General features: G+C 47.7%; 1 protein-coding gene across 12 annotated transcripts in view; it reads right to left on the minus strand.

Annotated features, from left to right (window-relative positions):
- The window catches only part of magi2a (membrane associated guanylate kinase, WW and PDZ domain containing 2a), a 132270-nt gene that overhangs the window by 85227 nt on the left and 26020 nt on the right, over window positions 1-21023 (minus strand). For 11 of the 12 annotated variants that reach the window (XM_029247209.1, XM_029247208.1, XM_029247210.1 and 8 more), the window contains exon 2: window positions 7852-7968. In XM_029247209.1, the coding sequence (XP_029103042.1) occupies window positions 7852-7968 (117 nt within the window). Of the gene's footprint in view, window positions 1-7851; window positions 7969-8929; window positions 9212-21023 lie in introns of those variants that run through there. The other variant, XM_029247212.1, reaches the window with a different exon arrangement.

Genomic DNA, 21023 nt, shown 5'->3' on the forward strand with positions numbered 1-21023 from the left:
CAACGTGGACACGATGCCAGTTTGTGTTTTATTAACATGAAGCAACATTAAAATCTACTTTAAAATGAAATGAAAATAGCTCATCTCCACAACCACCCATTAAGTGGTAGTAAGAAACAGTAGCATCTTTCCTCCATTAGACACCATAGTGGAGAAGAGAAAGGAAAATGAGCTGCACAATAGTCAAGGAGTGCAAAGGAAGAATAAATTAAAAAGCATTTCATCTTAAATACCAACATCTCATCTAAAACTTTAATAAAGCCTGAAAAAGCAGCCAATGCATTACATGAAGATGTTTGTCAGTGTGCGATTAAGTTTTATGTCAAAAATAAAAATATATAAAATAAATGTCAATCTTCCAAAATTCATAACTCCAAGGTTTGTAACACGAAGTACTTTTGCACGGCAAAATTATTTACTGAGGCAGAACCAACAACTTCCAGAATCATGAACATTGCTTTAAAACAAATAGGGTACTTAAGTCAGTTAAAATGAAAATACTTGATTATTTGGGGGGGGGAAAGGTTCAAAAGTTGAACAAATCATCGACACTCAAAGCTATTGCTATTGCTACAACGGCATCTTGAACTTGGTCCAATTAATTACTGCTGGCATTTACAAGTGAAAGTCTAAAGGATGCTGAATACAGTGCATTTGCTGAATTGAGAGTCTAGATCAAGGCATAGAAAAGGGCTGAAGCTCGATAATATCACAATCCAGCTCATCATTCTATTACGGAGGTAGGCGGGAGGCAAGATCGGGCCTTTGCCAAAAATAATCCTTGCCATTGCAAAGGTTATTAAATCACGGTGAGATGGAAATCATACCTGCTAAGGTGCTGATTCATTGTTATATTCAATAACAATCATTTCTTTCCGATAAATATTAATGAGCAAGGCTTTCCATTGTGTAATGTGGTGAAGGCCACAGAAGAGAATGGAAATCTCATGTTGAAACAACTCCCCTCCTCATACCAGTGTATTTTGGCAAAAGCCAGAACACTCGCAGGCTTCCTAGCATCATCCTCGTTTCCCCTAGGGGTGCACTGTCCAAAGGAACACATTACTCCAAATGCAGAGTAATTACTGCAGCAGGCATCCTAAACCAGGGCAGCACGGTGGTGCAGCAAGTAGCACTGGTGCCTCAAAGCAGCTGAGCTGTACATTCGGATGTAGGTTTGCCTCCAGTTCAGTTTACGTAGGGTTTGCATGTTCTCCCTGAGTTCATCTATGTTTCACCTGGGTGATCCGCTTTCCTCCCACAGTCCAAAGGCAGGTTTCAAGTCAATTAGTGACCCTAACTTGCATTTACTGTGTGATTATGTGTGATTGCACTTTGATGACCTGCAATCCCACCCAGTGTGTTCCTTGCCCTGCAAGTTTCTAGGACAAAACACCTAGAGTCACAAATAGAATAAGTGATTGACGAAAATGGGGAAAAAAAATGAAGTATCCTAAATTTTGGGAATACCCTCTTGTTTACACTGTCTCACCACATGTACTCAATTCAGTGGCTAAAGACAGAAAGGCATGACAGTAGTCACACAATCGCCCCTACAATCTCCTCATCCACTTGCCCCACCTGCTCCACACTGGTACTTCTAAAGCCAGAGGGCGGGTGAGCAATCCACTGCTGTGTGGACTGAGGGACTCCCACATGCGATGACAACACATGCAATGGGATGAATCAGGAGTGAATAGACCCCATCGTGTGTGACTAAGGAGGTGATGCAGATTTGGGAATAAGCCAGCCATGTTTGTGTGCGGTGGATGCTCTGTGTGTGTATATATACAGAGTTCTGTTTTCTCTGACTGGGCACTGTTGGTCTTGTGTAAACACTAAGTGCAAACTGATGCTTATAATAGCACCATATAAACTGATCACCAGAATCAGAAGTTTTTGTCCTTTCAGTTACTGTGCACTCCTGCATTCGTGCGCATGTGTGATATCTTTGTATGACCTCTGAGCAGTGTATATGTGTGACTTTGAATGTGCCTGTGGGTAATGTATAAGTATCTGGGTGCCCTGCCTGTGCTCTGGTGTTTGCAGATCCAGCAAAGGTGAATAATGGATGTTCCAAGTGGTTGTTTCCAAGTGAACAGCACTGCTCTGCCTCCTATGAGGAGCATTCACACTAAGAACCATCATTCCCGTTCTCCTACAGTCCATCTATTGCCTTCCTCTCCCGCCCTGAAATCTCACAACCAGCAGTCTTGCAGCTATACAGGACCATAGCCGTGCAGACTTGCAACCCCTCAACCCTACTTACCACAGCCTGCTGCCTCAAAGTCCTGCAGTACCAGTACACAGTCCTGCTGCTCCACACATGAATATTGATGTTTGAGAACAATCTTGGCTCTTTTTGCCCATTGCCCCATGGGCACAGGATCATCTCCATGGAGCTGTTGGTGGTTTCAAAGGCTTATTCAGCCCCTTCTACTTCAGTCCCCAGCTGCCTAACAAGCCAAGCAGGAATAAGGCTCCACTGAAACCACTAATCCAGGAAGTACTACACCCATCCTGTCACTGTACTATCATTGGGCCCAGTTGTTAGTATGACCCAGGTCTCTGAAGTTGCAGGCTGTGCATTTAAAAAAAATTAAAAAAAAAAAAAAAAAACAAGCTATCATCAAGACTCTCAGTTGTACTATGGTTTTCCATTGTTCACTTCTTATATATAATTCAGCATTAAATATTCAGAAAAAAACCTTCTGCTTTCTAAACCAGTTATAAATATAGGACAAAAACTTCTAATACACATTGTACAAAAGTAGGCAGCACAAGTTCAGTACTACAAGCTGACTGAAGCAAAGCACTCAACCTGCGGTCAGTAATCACTGAAATTTGAATTATGAAGAGCTGGTGAAGTTGAACACAGGAGTACTACGGCACACTGAGAACATCCATGGAAAATGAGTGGGTTTTAATTCCAAGAGATTAGCATTTAATTGAGACCTCTTTCCAGTGGCTTGGCTCTATCTTGCACACCAGCTTAATTATACAAGACTTGAAGAACCACACTGGAAGCAAACCCCAGCCTGGCCAGTGGTGAATGTTTGTTTGCCAGAGAACTGAAGTAGTATGAGCAAAGTGGTTTACACAGGCAGAAAGCAACGGACTATGGAAGACAAGGAAGTCCCAATGTCATGCAAATGTTACATTAATAGCTCAACTCTGTGAGATGACAACACACATTCACCTTATAGGACCTGAGACTGCGAGCCCATTCGAGATCCAATGGAACAAAAAAAAAAAATCCACACATGGTGGAAGTAAAGCTAAAATGACAGGATCAGTAGACACAAATCTCCTTATTATAGAATGACAGTACAGAATAAAAAGCAAATACTCCAGTGTAGTTCTGCCATCTTGCACAAGACCTAAAAGCAAAAAAAAAAAAAAAAAAAAAAACAAACGAACAGAAAAAAGGAATTTGCTTTCCATCACCCATGAACTTGGCCTTTGCACATGGGCAATGTGTGTCTGCCATGATAGAAGTGCCCTGTCCTGGCCTGACACACCGCAGCCATCCCCAGTAGCCTTGTGCTGCAGGAGCCCATCTGCTGAGAAGGGCTCAGTTGCATTCCTGCTCCCCAAACACAATTGCTGCATCTGTGTACACCCCTATGCTATCATAGGAAGCATCTCCCTCTGACATCCCCAACAGCAAAGTACATTCTGGAGCAGTTTTCATCACACAGGAACACGGTTTTTACTGAGCTTGTAAGTTTTTCAGGTTGCTTCCTGTTCTTCCTCGACATGCATTTCTTGTACACCTCTTGTGGCTCACGGTAGTGGTGCTGGGGAAGCCTGTTAAGGGATGGTTGTTTGTGGTATTCCTTTAACGTTGGTGGGGAACCTGAATAGTGGTTACCATGTTAAACTCATTTGAACTCAGCCTCAGAGACAGAAAGACTCTGCAAACACTCTGCCCCCATGCAGGGTGGTGGGAATGGGGCAATGGGTGGAAACCAGATTGTGAATCTAGAAGATACATAGATGCTTTTTTCCTCAACACCAATGAAAGAATGTGGGAGGGTTTGATATGGAATATGCAGAAAATCTAAGGCTCTAAGAACAAGATGGTGGCACAACCAAGACATTGACATCTAAACTTCGCTGGGTCCGAGAATTTGACGAAAGGCTTTTTTGTCAAGATGCCCTCGGCACCCATTGGGCCATCATTATCATATTGGGTGGCGCTGATCCAGTACAACTGCCATTAATAAATCAGAATGAGTTGAAGATGATTATCATCAGTGTTGTCATCAATCATCCTGACAGTCACAAACAGTCAAGGGAATTTTAATGGAGAACAGCACTAGTCTCCTGGCAGAGAGAGCAAGAACTGGAGACCTGATACCACTCATGACTGGAAAGCAACCTCCCAACAGTAACACTGTGCACAAGAGCATAGTCAAACTCTCTGCTAATGTGTCACCACTGCACCTCCTTCCCAACAGTACGTGACACATCCCCTGCTACCCCCCTGTTGGGTCACATCATACCATTCACAATAGTGTCTTTCTCTGCAGCTAATAAAACCAGCTATGCATATGGCAGCATTGCTACTACCTATAAGGTGAAGGGGTAACCTCTGGAGCCTGCTTGCACATTCTAAAGTTCTGCAGTGGGGGGGGAAGGACTGACATTGTGGAATGGACAAATCTGGCCCTCCAGTAAATCTCTTCCCTATTATATTCCAACTGTATTGGGGAGGTGCTCTGTGAAACACAGAGTTGCAGGGGGAGGGGGCTAACAGCAATTAGTGTCGCTTCTTGCGAACAGAGCGAATGCTGTGAGCATTCATAACCAGCAGCACTTAACTTGCAGTCAAATACTCATTGACGTTCAGAGAGAGTGATATAGCCATTACAGAACCCTGGAGGTCTGCACATCCCCCAGATTCACTTACACGGCAGGAAATGCTTGCTATCCATGGTGCTGAACAACCATGCATATCATGGAACTTTTAATTGGCAGATGCTTCTTTCTGTTTGCATTCTACAAAGCCCATGCAAAGAGAAAAGCTGGATGAGTCACACAGGTCTGTCACCTCGAGCTATTTGACATGGGGGACACGAGCACTGGGTCAGCTGCACTAAAAATATGCAATGTGCCCAATTTTCAAAGATTCCATTGTGCCACTGGTAACACATAAGATCAACTCTGAGTCCAGTTTAACAGATGAGGTTCATTCACGGGAAAAAGCAAAAACTTTAGAGCTGCCTTAAGGTAGATAAGTGCCCAAAGGCTGTATGGGACTTGGTGTTGGACACCCTAGCTGGGTCCTTTTCACGACATGGAAAGCCAGCTGTTGAGGAATTGCATTAATGGAACAGAAAGATAAGCGTAAATCCCAAAACAACGTAGCACCAAACACAAGCAGAACGAGTGGGGTTCTCATTAACAGTTCTTACAGTTCCAGTAAGCCATCAGACTGTTATTAGCATATCTTTCTGAAACACTCTTACAGCTGTCAGGTGGCAATTACACACAATAATTATTGTTTGCCTTGTCCAGGTCCATGCACTAGGCGTTTGTTTGGAAAATACGAGCTGTTTTCCCCTGCCTCAATACTGACAGGCTACCTCACAGGCTACACAGCGTGGCACACTGGGACGTTTCTAGATGTTGGACCAAGGCCGACACGCGGACCTTGTGAAAGTGCCAGAAAGCTCACACAGCCTGCAGTGAAGCAGCATCATTTAGTCTATCACTTCTCACCAGCTAGCTCCCCCCACCTCTCTTACTACTGTCCCCTGAGCCACCTCTCCCAGAATTCCACTCTTCATACCCGTGCTCCCTGGCTGGCGTCTACAGGGGGCCATGTCCCTTCCCTGTCAACCCATCAACAATCTAATGAATTCCAGTGGTGTGGCACAACAGTTCAAATTTAGGCTGAAACCCAAGAGCCAGTAGGAGATTATAAAGAGATCATTAAACCCTCTAGTTAAGCCATTTCTTCTTTGTACTTCAGCTTCAAACAGCTGCTTGAAGTTCCTCACCAAAAGGACTTCTTTGACAAATAACTCTCTTTTACATCTTTCATTCCCCCATCCAGGGTACAGGAGAAGATACATGTGAAGGATGCATCATTTAATTTGCCTTAAAGAATTTACTTCAATAATGTATACAAGAATGATGTAAAATATTTAGAACCCAGGAGTCTTACACATATGCATGTACTTTCATGATGGACAAGAAAAGTTTGGAAGCAGGAAACCAAAGAAAGGAATATTGTTGAGCACTGATTGTTGCTATGAAACAGAACTTCTGTTCATTTCTTTTTAAAATTAATATATACTTCCATGTCCAGCATTCTTTAGCAAACCAGACGGCCATCATCTACAACCATCATAACACTAGGAAACTCCGATTAAGGAATACCCAAATGTGGTCCAACACGAATGGTGAATAAACTTGAAATAGTGGAAAACCACCCAGGAACTGACTGTTTTTAATCTACACTTTAATTCTGAATGAAGTCCATGGAGTTGGCAATCCACTCCTCTGAAGGTAGCGAGCATTTAACATCGTAGTCAGCCAACTATAAAGCTTTATTTCACACATTATTTCTAGGGCCATCATTTTAAAAGAAATTACCAGGCAAAATGTACCCTTTCACAAACAATTACGGTCATTATGAAGAAAATCTGAAAGAGTGGCAAATGTGGCCAGATATCCATTATCATTTCCTTGTGTTACAGAGGCATGGGGAAAAAAAATATCAGGACAGCAAACAGTACTTCACTGTGCAGCAACGACAAGATATGAAAACAGGTCGCCAGCCGCTCAAGGTTTTTCTTACTCTCACCTTCAAATGTATATGGAGCTGGATGGCACAGTGACTCCAGTACCTCAAAGTGGCTGGACTGTGCAATCGAATGTAGGTTTAGTGCCAATTCAGTCTGTATGGAATTTGAATGATCTCTCCATGTTTGCATGGGTCTCCTTTGGCTTCCTCCAATAGACATCTCTTTTGGGTGAACTGGGGAATCTAAATTGCCCGTAGTGAGCAAACGTGTGCGTGAATATGTGTGAATGGCTACTTGTAAGTGACTGGCATCCAAAGGTTACTTGTGCCTTAGTGTTTGGTTGTACCTTGGAAAGTAATTTTAAATATGTACTGCATTCCAGTAAATATACTTTCTTGAAAGATTATTCTTGCAACTCAAAGTGAAATTAATATGGCCCTTAAGGACTAAAAAGGTTTAGTTTGCACTTTTATATTGCATTTCATTGAAATATGGCACATAAACAATAGAAGTGTTGACTATTATAAAATGAAGGTAATTGTTTCAAGAGGCTTGCCATCCCTCTCCTATATATGTTCTATTGCTGTCTAATAAAACAAGTATTTTTCTTATCCAATTACTTAAATAATCATCAGGATAGTCACTGGAGTACTATATTAAAATAACCCGATAGCTGCAAACATTAAGTGCGTGTTTGAAGCAAGAGCTAAAAATAAGCACAGTCATATAATTTGGAAAGCTAAAATGTTAATTATAACATGGCACACAACTCCCTACAATGATTCAAGCCTACGTACAGCAGACCGATTTAACCCACTCACTCATTCACATACACACTACATTCAATTTAGTGTAACCAATTCCACTGAAACACAACTGTGGAAGGCAATGTGACGTACCTGTTGGAAACCCATGTGAAACAGAGGAGAACGCGCGAACTCCACGAGCCAGATTCAAACGCATGGTTAAATGCGCAGCTCAGGAGCTGAAGCACCTGCGCTTCCGTGCTACCATGCCTCCTGCTAAAACAAGGGAGCCACCACAAACTGAATCTGGGACAGAGGGCCATCTCCGTAACTCCAGGGGTACTCACAGGGAACGGTGCGGAGGTAAAGGTTGTCCCGGATGATCTGCTGAAGCTCGTGGTCCACGGAGCCCTTCTGGAAGCGGAGATTGAGGTAGTGCCGCAGGTCTTTGTCGATGACGCCTCCTGAGGAATCAAAAGAAACCATTTCAGCAGAATGCCGAGCGCTCGGAACCTCTCGTTATCTGCTGCTCATTCGCCCCCCCACGAGACCTGTCCTATGCAGAGACAGCTCTGTGTTCGGCGCAGAAAAGGGTGGCTTCTTCTCCCTCCCGAAAGCAAGAAGGGGCCTTTGTCACAACTGGGGTGGGGGCTGCACACATGTTGACCTTGAAGTTGGGACCAAAGCCATTGGAGCCCCTTAAAGGCCCTCGGTCTGCCCACTGCCCAGGCCACTGCGCCACGCTGCTCCAGAATACCGAGGACCTGTTCCTTCTTCCGCAACGGCGCGTTTAGCGCACACATGGACGCCAGCTCAAGAGCCCCGAAGGGAAGGTGCTCCTCACCCAAGGAGGCACCTAGATTAGAAGAAAGAAGCAGCTTCTGGATTCCAGCGTGGAAACGCTCAAATCACCGAGCAACGCAAGCCACCGCTCGACATGGCAAACGCAGCGGTAAGAGACAAGGTAATGACACAAAAATAAGAGCATTAAAAATTACAAGGTGCAAAATGTGACAGGAGACACGACTGAATATAAACGTCGTGTCCTCACGGGTCTGTCTTCCTCAGACTGAGGCGACACTCTGTGTGTGTCACTCTGGACACGGCAGACCGCGGAAAATCGCTGACAGGTGTGTGTCACAGAAGGCTTTACGATTATTACTGGACGAAACACACACACACACACACAGGTGGAGGAGAGGAGACGAGACAAAACGGCTCCTCTCTGTGCCCACAGAGCTGCTCCGCGGCGCCACGTAATGCGAGGAGCGAAACGCAGCCGCTCCATCAGCCGTGTCTGTCACAGGAAGCTCGCGCTCACCAACGGCCGCGCGCACACTCCGGCACGCCGCCACACTCCCTCTCGCATGATACGCACGCGCGCGCGCACAAACACGTCGAAGACACAAACGGACAGGAACGCGCCTCAGCTGCAGGTACCCATGCGACGCCGCCTCTCCCGCAGCCGCCGCAGGTTGACGAACCACCGCCTGTCCCCGTTTCCTCGGCAGCAGCAGGCGAAACACTCGGCGGACCGCCGCTCGACACCCGTGCCCTGCCCTGCTGCCCTGCCGCGCCCCCGCCGCCTTTCCACGCACGGGTTCACCGCGCGAAAGAGCGCGAAGCCTCCCGCCTCCGTGGACGAACACGTCCGCGGCAGAAGAGGAGCGACGCGGGAAGAGATGGGGCGGCGAGCAGCGTCGGGAGGCAGCGTCGGGAAACGGGTGCTTTGCCCGGGGCGGGGGGCGAGCGCGGAGGTACCCCGTTCCTGATTGGTCGGCGCTCTGTCAAGGTCCTGGAGCTCCCCCTGTCGGAGGCTCTGCGCACGGCGGTGTTTTCGCTTCGCGCGCAGTCCTCGAGCAGGTGCCCTTTGATGAGCGGCGGCACTGCGGACACCTCCGTCTCGCGAGGCCGCGCGTCGCAGGCGTTCGCGAACCCGCGGGAGCGCCCTATGGGCAGAATGTGTGGGCGACGAGGTGGGTAAGGCTTGCGGTGAAGGCAGTGCAATACACGAGAACTCATCTTCGACTTACGCACTCCATAAACAAACAACCAAATAAATAAACACAACTGATTTCCAAAAAAGGTGATCTAGAGCGGCAGGGGTAGGACTTACTGCTCTGCAGCAAAGCAACTGTACCTGTACTTTCACAGCCCATGATTACCTGCTCAAGGAAGAGATGGTAAAACCCAGAGCTCACCTGACATGCACCACGAAGCGAGAAGCACCGGTGAGGTCATCACGGCACCGGCACCATCACCCGCACGGCCGAGTGCTCCGATTGTGGAGCGGCTCCTCTGGCAGACGCCCCGTGCGACCGCGGATCTTCTGTAGTCGGGCGATGCAGTCGAGAGGCACGGATGAGGCCGACACGTGAAACGGGCAGAGCGGTTACGGGCCGAGGCCATCGCGTGACAGCTTATGTGAGATTGGTGGTGGCAGCGACAGGGAAAAGAGTTGCTGTAAACACTCACTCTCCCTCGCTCACACACACACACACACACACACACTCATAAATACAAGAGGCAGATATACCACTGGGAGATGTCATTACATAAGACGCAGGCATTCGAGACATGGATGCACTGTAGAGTTGTCACTGAACATGGAAAGTTTAAAAGAAGCTCTGGCTGCACACGGAACAAACAAACAGAGCATAAATAAACATGTCGCCGTGGAGAAAAGATGTGCAAAACAAGCAGCCGCACTCGCAGGAGATTCTGGGGATCTTTAAACCTGACCTTGCATGTCGGCACATTCAGCGCATCTTTAAACCTGACCTTGTGCACACGGCATCATTAAAGAGGAAGGTGGTGGAAAGTTATCCTTGCGTCTTACGAGAAGACGCACGGAGGAGGAAAAATATGGAATTGTGCCAGGGAAAGAATAAGTTCTGACCAAAAGCTCCACATGTCCAGGACAGCAAAGAACAATCCTGAAGGTTAAACAGTCATTTCCTTTCAAGATTTTGGAGAGCAGGGGAATGATGTTTGTTGCCTGTGAAGTCTGAAACTAACCTGTCATGATGAAGGCAGTCATGGTCACTATGGTACTTGACCGTGATGGTGGGTGTCCCTTCACCAGAACAGCCCCTTCCTTTACACACAAAACGTTCGTTCTGTTTGTTTTATTCTTTTCAGCAGGGGGATTAGAATACAGAAAAACGAATGCGTCGCCAAGCTTTATTTACGCGGAGCGCGGATCCTTAAACCAGCACACATTATTCACGAAACATCAGCCGCTTCATCTGGAGAATGTCAGGACTGACGCAACTCAACGAAACTCGCATTTAAGGAGAATTGAATCATGGCATCTAAACAGGGAATGATTAAGAACGTGCAAAGCCGTTCGCTGAGGTTTAGCGGTGGAGAACCCAAAGTGCAATCATCACCCCTGTCTGGGCCCACCCTCAAACCCACCCCCTACTTGTACATCATGAAGAGCAATCAGACAAGAGAAACCCAAAGGAACGCGCGCGCGCACAGACTATCAATCTACGGTACCGGCTAACCCTGCCCACATGTATTCAGGTTTCGTGCTGGAGTGAAGTCACACAACTGACCAGTGCACCCATATGGCTGTGCAATCAGATGAAGCAGCTGAGTACACGGGACCCCTGGTCATCTGCACAACCCCTCACCCCAACCCCAACCCTCCATCCAGCCCTAGAGCAGGGTAACGCCGCATGCAGTCTGACTTCATTAGGCTTAACATGCTCATTCAACTCAGATGACCTGCAGTTGTGTAAGTACAGTGCAGCTTCTAGAGTTCGAGGGAGCATTTGCGTGTGTGTGCTTGTGTGAATGTACATGTTTGTGAGTGTATGTGTGTGTACACTGTATGAGAGAGAGAGAGAGAGAGAGAGAGAAAATAGAGGCTTGCTGACAGCTGTTTGCCCCTTTGCGCCTTTCTGAGACACCGATGATGGGCAAAAATGGCACCGGCACCAACAGCAGCTACGAAGGTAGAATCTGCCCTGTGCCGGTACACGGGAAGGTTAGCTGTATCACTACAGATCTCGCGACACACCTTTAAAATTCATTCTGCTGTGCAAACCAAGGAATTTATCCAGCTGAACAGCTTGCATCTCTCTCTTGCATGCACACACACACACACACACACACACACACACACACACCCTGCACAGGGCAACAGAGTGCAGGCACATCAAATGGAGTTGGTGCCCTCCTCCCAAGCCAAGTCCATCGCAGCCTGCGCCTGCTGATCACCATGGAAATTGAATCATCGGATGTATTCCCATGGAAGCGGGGAACCCAACTTGGCCAGAATGAAACAATCCTGTTCCGTCTCCCTTCTAATACAAGGACCAGCGGCAGAAGAGGAAATAGAAAGGCAGGTAGCGGGTAGCCTCTCGTCGAACCTTCTGGACTTAGGATTGGAAGGCACCGGGTTTAAAGGCCTGCTGTTGCGCCCTGGAAAAGGACGTGAGCCAAAGCGCTTTGGAAAAATGTCCAGTTATACACATAGAAAAAGGTTTGAAATCGCACAGCGAGCCCAGCGGGCAGCGTGGTGGTGAGAGCACACCCGAAACCTGAGGGCTGCGGGTTCAAGGTACTGTTGCTGCCCCTCGAGTGCAACACTTCAAAAACACTTTGGTAAAATATCAAGCAAATTGTAAACGGCACCATTTGACCCTGGATAGAAAAATGATAAAATATGCAAATGCTGTGAATTTTCTCAAGCGATTCAATGCTCCTCACGGTACCACGGCTTCCAGCGGATCCCCGAGACCCGAGAACGTGTAACTGAACCGCAACCTTTTCCACAAGGTAACGCAACCGAAATGCTGACACGGCATTAGTACGATATGCCGCAACGAGGGTGGTGATAAACAGAAGTTGATATAATGCACCGCAAGCCTGTCAGGAAGACAGACAATCCTCTGGTCAGAAAGTGGCCGTAGTCGACGGAAGAGGTTTGAATGCGCGGCACGTGCCCCATGCGGATAACAGTCCTCTCCGCCGCCTCTCGAGCGCCGGAGTGTGAAATCTTTAGGAAAAGATCCGAATTTTGATGCGAACCGTCCACACGTGGTTCCCCTACAGGGGATGGACTGACGGGAGCTAAGCTTTGAATTTTCGGTGTGCGCTGAAGTACAGACACATTTGTACAAACAGACTGTGGGTGTATTGTAAGCACAAATATATAATATATATATATACACACACACACAAACCAGATTTTTCTCCATGCAGTTTATAAAAACTCAAGTTAGACTCAAAGACCACACACACACACACACACACACACACACACACACACACAGAGCTGTGGGTTAGAGCGTCTTCAACAGACGAAATATCAGTGCAGCGAACTTCAAAAGCAGCCACTGGCCCCGTTAAGCCGTCCAGCGGGATTATGACACAACACACCTTTCCATAAACCCACAGGGTGACCCCTCCCTCCCCCAGCACACTAACATCTATTTGGTGATTCACAACAATGGACGGTTAAAAGACCTGACTGTGTGTGTGTGTGTGTGTGTGTGTGAGAACCAGAGGAGATAAAAACAGGCCAGCTGATGCAGTCGCTGGAGACCGGCACCCATCGCACATCTAAAACGAGTCCCCCCCCTCCCGATCTCACTATCAAAGAGCTGCCGCTTCACATAATACATGTCAATCCAGAGCCATTCATCTGCGGAGACAGAAACAGTCGCAGGATGAAAACACATTTCATTTTCCGTGTCCGGGGGGGGGAGGAAGCGGTCGACATAACAAAACGCCTCCAATGGAATGCACGCAGTTATGGGTCAATGTCGTAGCTCGAGCGCAGCCCTTTCTTAAGCGTCCACCTGACTGGGACAAGATAGCCACGAAGGATGGCGCATCCAACTAAAACTGCAAAGTCAGCCTTGCAACTTGAATGAGGACCTTGAACACAAATAGCATTTCGTGACTCATCTGCATGAACAAGGCCTCATCCCCAGATATTAACAATGTGTGAATTAGGGGTAGCTGTGTGTGTGTGTTTCATGCTGGCTCAGTGATCAGCTCAGAGCTCATTATTATTGTGCCACACCAGGATGCTTCGACAACCGTACAGAGATGTAGAGATCAGGTAGCCTGGAAGTCTGGAAGCACGTGGCCAAAAGGTGGCATGTTGGATCTTCTCAAGTGTGTTACTCTCACACTCTCTTTTCCAATTGCTACAGTAATTTGCCGCAGGCAAAACTGTAATATTCTTTAGTGAGTGAACATGTGTATGCAACAGAAATTTGTAAATTCATTAAAGTAACACTGACATTTGGCAAGTCCCGATGCATTTTCCTCACACACACACACACACACACACACACACACACACACACACACGTTTCTCAGTAATGGCTACAATAATGAGAATTCCAGCTCTTTGCCAAAAACTGCAAACATTACCAATTAAAAAGAGGATTAACATACGTTTACGTAACGCTCGCAAACACAAACATACGCGCAGCACTTCCGTACACATCTCAGTAAATGTGCAGTCATCTCAAAAGATCACGTCCGCTTGTCTTGAATCACCATTTGGCCTAAAGGATTAGAGGCAGAGAGGAGAACAGAGAGCAACAGAAAACAGAGTAAATATCAATTTAAAAAAGATGAGTGGAGCCCAGGTCTGTTTTCACAGCAGGCTTCCACCTCACAGTGGGAAAGATGGTACAAGTACTGACAGATACCTGTTGAACATCTACAATGTTAAATGTCTTTGTACTTAAGCACAAAAACCATCATCTGAGGAACATCCATCCATTGATCCTCTTTGGAGCATCCATCCATCGTCAATGCCAACTCTAGATGCAGGGCTGTGGTGGTCCATGGTCTACTCTGGAAACATAGCGCCTGAGGCAACATACACCCTGGATGTGATTACAGTCCATCACACTCATTTTTTTTTTCCACCATTGCCTCCTAGGTGACAAGAACATTTCTTGGAGTTTCCTGGAGTTCCTCGACTGGAAGAATGGGGTTTATGGGTTCACTCTTGCCGGCAATATTGTACAGCCTACAGCTTTGATTGATTGAGATGTCGGAGGGGGTAGTTGGAAGACATAGGATAGAAAATTAACAGATGACATCTTGATGCTCTCCGTAATTGTGCAGTTGATTAGATATAATTATGACACATATGTATGAATTCATTCCGATGATTGGGTGTGTAGGACTAATAGTGACAAACAGCAGGAAGGATCACGCAACAATTATGTATTCTCGATGGCACTCTTGCATTGGACTTTACCTGATGATAAGTACTTAGCTGCGCCAATTACTCCACTATGACGTCTGATTGACACCAAGCGATTTATTTGTCTTTCCTTGGTGGAATTGTGAAAAAGGTTCAAAGGAGAGATGAAAATTTTCAGATCTGAACAAACATCAGGGACAAGGCTGCTGAGTTTTTCTTATTAGGAGAATACATATTCTCAGCTTTTGTCAACATAATTAGCATACTCTTGTCAACATTAATAATTTTTCTCGCCCAAGTCGGCCATATTTGACACTGATTGCCTCAATTGTGCTTAATAACAGCATCGTGTTGCGTAGGAGCCTTGTTCTTGTGCCCTTGCATTTTACCGTCTTGCTGTCATTAAAGAGGGATGGTGCAGGAAATCGCATGAGCTTCGTCCTCTACGGGGACATACCCGTGGACTCCGTTTGCAAACCCTGCACCAGTGGACACCGAGATGAGCGTCTTCATTTCCTACCAACTCAGGTGAGTTACACTGGTCATGTAGGTGTGTTAGCTGGACACACCATGCATCGATCCCCCCTAGTAGGGCAGCTCTTGTCATCAACTGCCAAAGGCTGCACTTCATGACAGAGTTACTAGTTAGAGCTACTGCCTTTGGATCCAAAGGTTGCAGGTTGGATCCCCACCTCTGGCTGTAGTACCCTTGAGCATGGTACTTACTTTAAATTTCTCCAAGTACATTTATTCACTTAGCAGATGCTTTTTTTCCAAAGCAAATTCCAATGAACTCTATGAAGTGTTATCAGCCAAAACACCTTATTCACTGTGGTGACTTACACTGCTAGATACACTACCTACAACGGGTCACTCATCCATACAGCAGAGGAACACACTCTCTGTCACTCACACGCTATGGGGGAACCTGAACAGCTTGTCTTTGGACTGTGGGAGGAAACCCATGGAGACACAGGGAGAACATGCAAACTCCACACAGACTGAGCAGGGATCGAACCCACGTCCTCTGGCACCATCCAGGCGCTGTGAGACAGCAGCGCTACTTGCTGTACCACCGTGCCGCCCAGTAAAGTTACCCAGCTGTATAAATGGGTAAATATCTGTAAATAGCTTAACACTTTAAGTCGCTTTGGAGAAAAGCATCAGTTGAATGAAGTAATGTAAATGTAAGAAGACTATGCAGAATGTAGAAGCATAAATCAACTGGCCACTTGACTGCACTCTGTGCGCATGTGTACAAGGAGTCAATAATTTTGCTTCAAATTTACGAAGACGATCCCGAACGCAGGAAGAAATCTTGGCCCCGATTCCTTCCACACCCAACCCCAATTCATCAACTCAGCGATATAGCGTTCTGTCGATCCACAAGGACATGGTTCCTCTCTGTGAAGAACAGATACATATCACCTCCCACCTCAGCGCGCGCGCACGCACACACACACACACACACACACACACACACACACACACACACCATTCCCTGACTAATTACAGCTGGATTTATGAGGTCCACTAGGCAGACCTATCTCCCAGTGACGAGAGAGACAGATGTCGCCATGATCAACATACACATTGCATCTGTTTCAGGGACACTCCATGTGCAACCCCACCTACAAGGGCAGCCCCATGTTGCCACCTACCCCCCACGTGAGCAATTAGCCCAAAACAAACGCCCCTATCCGAGACATCATCTCCAACCTGTCCACGAGCTAAAGTGCGCATGAAGGACCCCACGATCATCTGGGCTGCCTGTTTACAAGCCTGACCTGGTTTCTCCGGTGCCTTCGCCAGGTTTACGCACCGAGAATCTCCTCCTCACCTGCTGCAGCTCTGTGGGGCGTCAGCTCTTAGGTGGTAATGACAGAGGAGGGAAAAAAAAGCTAACGAAAATAAAAACACGAGGGAGATCTCACGCCGGTGTGCTCGTGGTTACATTTTCAGGCTTAGAAATTCCTGTCCCGGAGACAGGAGCTTATCCTCGAGCCGACAGGCCCGGCACGGTTTGCGGGATTACTGGCTGTCATCGCAGACTGCGGCGAGGGTCTGGCTCTCTGCGACGGGTCCAATTCCAAACTCCGAAAGTAAAAGGTTCCGTCTTGCAGTGCTGCTGAAGAGACTCAGAACCGCACGAGCCCGTAAACAAGATTTTACATTTTACCATCGCTGCAGGGCCCGGCTGAATAACTAAAATAATCGATAACAACAGAACAAGGAAAGGTGGCCGGAGTAATCAGAAAGGAACCTTAGATACACTACGTCCATCACAAAGTAAAGGACGGCGGGAAGAAAAAGTCATGATCTGAACACAGCAGCAAAAGATTGTGTTTTCAGACTTCATCCATCGCTGGACTTGAGAACTTGAGTCTTCTTTGACCGATACAGTATTTACGTTTATTTATTTAGCTAATACCTTTCCCCAAAGCGAGTTACGATGTCAAGCTTCTACCAATTACTTATATTTACAGGGGAGAGTAATTTTTGCTGGTGCAGTTCAGGGTAAGTGCCTTGCTCAAGGGTTCCACAGAAGGAGATGAGATCTGAACTTGGGTCTTTGTAGCGGCTGCTGCCTTGCACTAGAATACCTGATACCCAAAAAAGCAAAAGGCATTAATGAAAGTATCTGATAAAAGAATTACGATACAGATGGAGCAGAATAGGGAAGGAGGGGAGGGGGGGAAAAAAAAAAAAAAAAAAAAAAACATCTCCGTGTAGTTCGGTGAGGCACCTCATCATTCTCATCCTCCTCCGCAGTCCAGTCTGGGAGTTCTCCAACGCCGAAATAACCCGTCACTCACCTGCGCAGGTAATTGTGCTGCGATTTGGGCTCTCGACGATCCACCTCATCTCCCGGGTCACTCTCTAATTCTCGCGGATCAGTAGCGCGTCATCGGGCGGGTGATTAATGTGCCGGCGGGCTGCGAGCACGCAGACTTTGCCTTTCATTGATATTAATGTGGGATTTGGCCACACTGGGAGTGGCTAACGGCAACTCCTGCAATGCGCTCCGGCAAGATGCTCGTTGACACAGGGCTTTTATTATTGGGGGCGGCGTGCGAACATTATTGCGCTAAGCCAATTTGGGGGGTGGGGGTGTTGGGTTTCTGCAGGGCTGCAGAGCGCCGCGGGGCCGAGACAGAGGCGGGTAGCGGGATATTAAAAACACGGTGGCTTAATCACCTATGACTCGTACTCTCGATATGTCCTTATTGCAGTATGGAATGACGCACACCACGGTAATGCAGCAGAGTTGTTCCCCAGAAGACGCAGAACAACCCGGGGAGCATCCGGCAACTCGCGAAAAGCCCGTTTCAGCCGGAAAACGCCACTTCCGCTCATTACGGGTTTTTAGCAGTTCACCGCCTTCTATCCCGAAAGCGTGCATTGTGTGGAACAGCAGGACAGGTGTACAGAATACTGTGTACAAATCCTTCATTTGTAATCCCGAAGGGTGGGATGTAGAGCCACCCACAGATCAATACGGACACACGCGTCCAGGGCAAAAACACACACACACAAACACACACACACACACACACACACACACACACACACACAAAGCCAGGCCCACCCCAAGGTGTCACAAATCAAGTCCTCCGCTGCCCGATCAGACGTGACGGCCTGCTCCCCTCCGTCCATAACAAGGCATTACCCACAGTTCTCCAGGGGAGACGTTAATTTCTGCTCCTTCGCAACATCCTTCCGGGACGCCTTCCGCGCATAAATCCTGTATCGCAGCCGTGCTGAGAACATCACAAAAAGCTTTTGGCCTGCGTTGGGGTATTCGCACGAGATAAAGACCGAGCAATCGTCACATGGAGTTGCACGCTGAACGCGCTTCAGGTGAAGCGAAACGCGAAGGGATCGTCTCCGACGTCGAAGACAGAGCTACAGGTACCGCGTCTCAATGGTTGGTAACAATCCCAGCCTTTCAGCTCCCTTTGGATAAACACATTAGGTGTTGGAGATACACATACAGATTTGGAAGCAGGGCAGTCACAACCCTAAGAATGACTTTATATATAGGAGAAGGAGAGGACTTCTTGACACGCCTTAGCTCAGCACGCATCCACCAGTAACACAGTAATGATCGCCAAGGCGACGAAAGCACGCGCCCCAAATGAAAAGCTCCAGCACAGTCGCGAGTGCAAATCGCTTTCTTACCAAAGCGCATCTGAGCGCTCGGAGCCTTCGTGCCGGCAGTACCACATGACACCGCATTGATTTTTCTGCAATTGCAGAGAGGTTAATTACAAATTCATCAAGCAGGCAAACACTTCTCATTTGTCTGGAGGTAATTAAGCCGGACAATCCCGCTCTCCGTGATGAATGAGAAGCAGTCTGCCGCAAAGTTTTCTGTGTATCGGGGGAGTCGCACAAGGCGCTACCATTAACGCTGACATTGACCCTGACTAGATGTTGGAGGCTACCAACCAACAAGGAGAGAAATAAAAATCTTATGTGTTGACCAGTTCCGAGGGAGTGCGGCGGAGTAGTGGGTTTGGCCTCTGCCTGCTCTCTGGCGGGTCTGGGGTTTGAGTCCCACTTGGGGTGCCTTGCAACGGACTGGCGTCCCGTCCCGTCCTGGGCGTGTCCCCTCCCCCTCCGGCCTCGCACCCTGTGCTGCCGGGTTAGGCTCCGGCTCCTCGCGACCGCACTTGGGATAAGCCGTTCCAGTCAATGTGTGCATGTGATCAGTTCCGCCCATCAGGAGCCCTCTGGTTCCTACAAGGGCTTTCCTGCACCACCTGTCCAGAAAAGTACATATCACCGAATACCACGTTCACATCGTCCTTGTCTTCAACCCTTTGGTGAGGAGCAAAAACACTCCGGAATTCCAAATGTACATCCTGACCCAGTTTCACCTGGATCCACTTCCACTCATTGTCTCCCTAGTTAGACAGCAAGAGATTCCACTCCGCTCTCAAGGAGAGAATGTGCAGTTCAATGCTGTGGTGTGTGTGCGCGTGTGTGTGTGAGCATATATTGTTTGTTTCTACTGCTGAAGCTTTGGCTTTCAGCCTTCAGATTCACATTCAGCTATGTGAGTGAGTGTGCTTGAGTGTCCTTCTGCCCTTCTGCATAGTATGTTGTGTGTTTGCATGTATGCGTGTGAGCGCATGCAATGGATCCTGTTACTCACTCCTCAGTTTGTGTGTGAGTGGACAAGTGTGTGTGAGTGTACATACACACACACACAGGGCATGAGCCTGGAAAACCCAGCCTGGAGTTTGAGGGGGGTTGAGCTCAACGGAGTCAAGGAGGGACCCCCCCGTCATGTCCCATCATCATCACCCACCCGGAGAAAGTTCAACCCGCTGCGGGCCAGCTGGGACCCAAACTCCGAGAGACAGCTTCAAATGTTAGTCCGGCACCGTAAAGCCCTCATTTACAGGCGTATGTCTATATATCTACGTGTATCTATATATCTACGTATATCCGCTGCGTTTGGCCCAAAAGCCCACGTAGACACCGGAACCCAAATGAGACATTGGGAGGCCCTGAACCAGACGGGGGCAGCGGAACCCAGCACGGGTGTGCAGAAACACCGGTGCCTTTGACCCCTCAACTCTTCACTCCACACTCCTTTGAAATTACCATCAAACCTCCTGCAAACAACACACTGTTGTTGAGTCAACATCTCAAACATCTTCCCGTAGCACAGTTCTCGCAGGTGAAATGCAGGGTAAACGCTGACGAGAACCATGTCGACTTTGAAATTAAGGAGGACGGTCACTATGGAGACCATCGCCATGGAAACGCGGACGCTACGCAGAGCATCCTTCAGTCCCGTACGTGTTAAGCAGTCGCCTTAAGCACCAACCTAAGGCTATACTGCCTTGCAGCAAAGAATGTTCGCATCTCTTCCCTGTTTGTAACGTTGAAGGAACCAAACACTGAAATTACTAACAGTAAACCACTGTTGGCTCCTGCAAACAAGGCTGACATAAAGCTTCTCTACCCCAATAGCTCTCACCTCAAAAGATGGGCTGATGGGAAGTGGGTGGGGGGGCAGCAATTTTGTTTGGGGTAGAGGACCTCATCCACATGCAGTCCAAAAAAATATTCATCATTGTAGCATATTCAGGGGGCACGGTGGCTCAGTGGGTTGGACCGGGTCCTGCTCTCCAGTGGGTCTGGGGTTCAAGTCCCGCTTGGGGTGCCTTGCGACGGACTGGCGTCCTGTCCTGGGTGTGTCCCCCCCCCCCCGGCCTTATGCCTGTGTTGCCGGGTAGGCTCCGGTTCCCCGCAACCCCGTATGGGGCAAGCGGTTCAGAAAAAAAAGAAAAAAAAAAAGTAGCATATTCTTTT

Source organism: Scleropages formosus, chromosome 21 (genome assembly GCF_900964775.1).
Source record: "Scleropages formosus chromosome 21, fSclFor1.1, whole genome shotgun sequence".
Lineage (NCBI taxonomy): Eukaryota > Metazoa > Chordata > Actinopteri > Osteoglossiformes > Osteoglossidae > Scleropages > Scleropages formosus.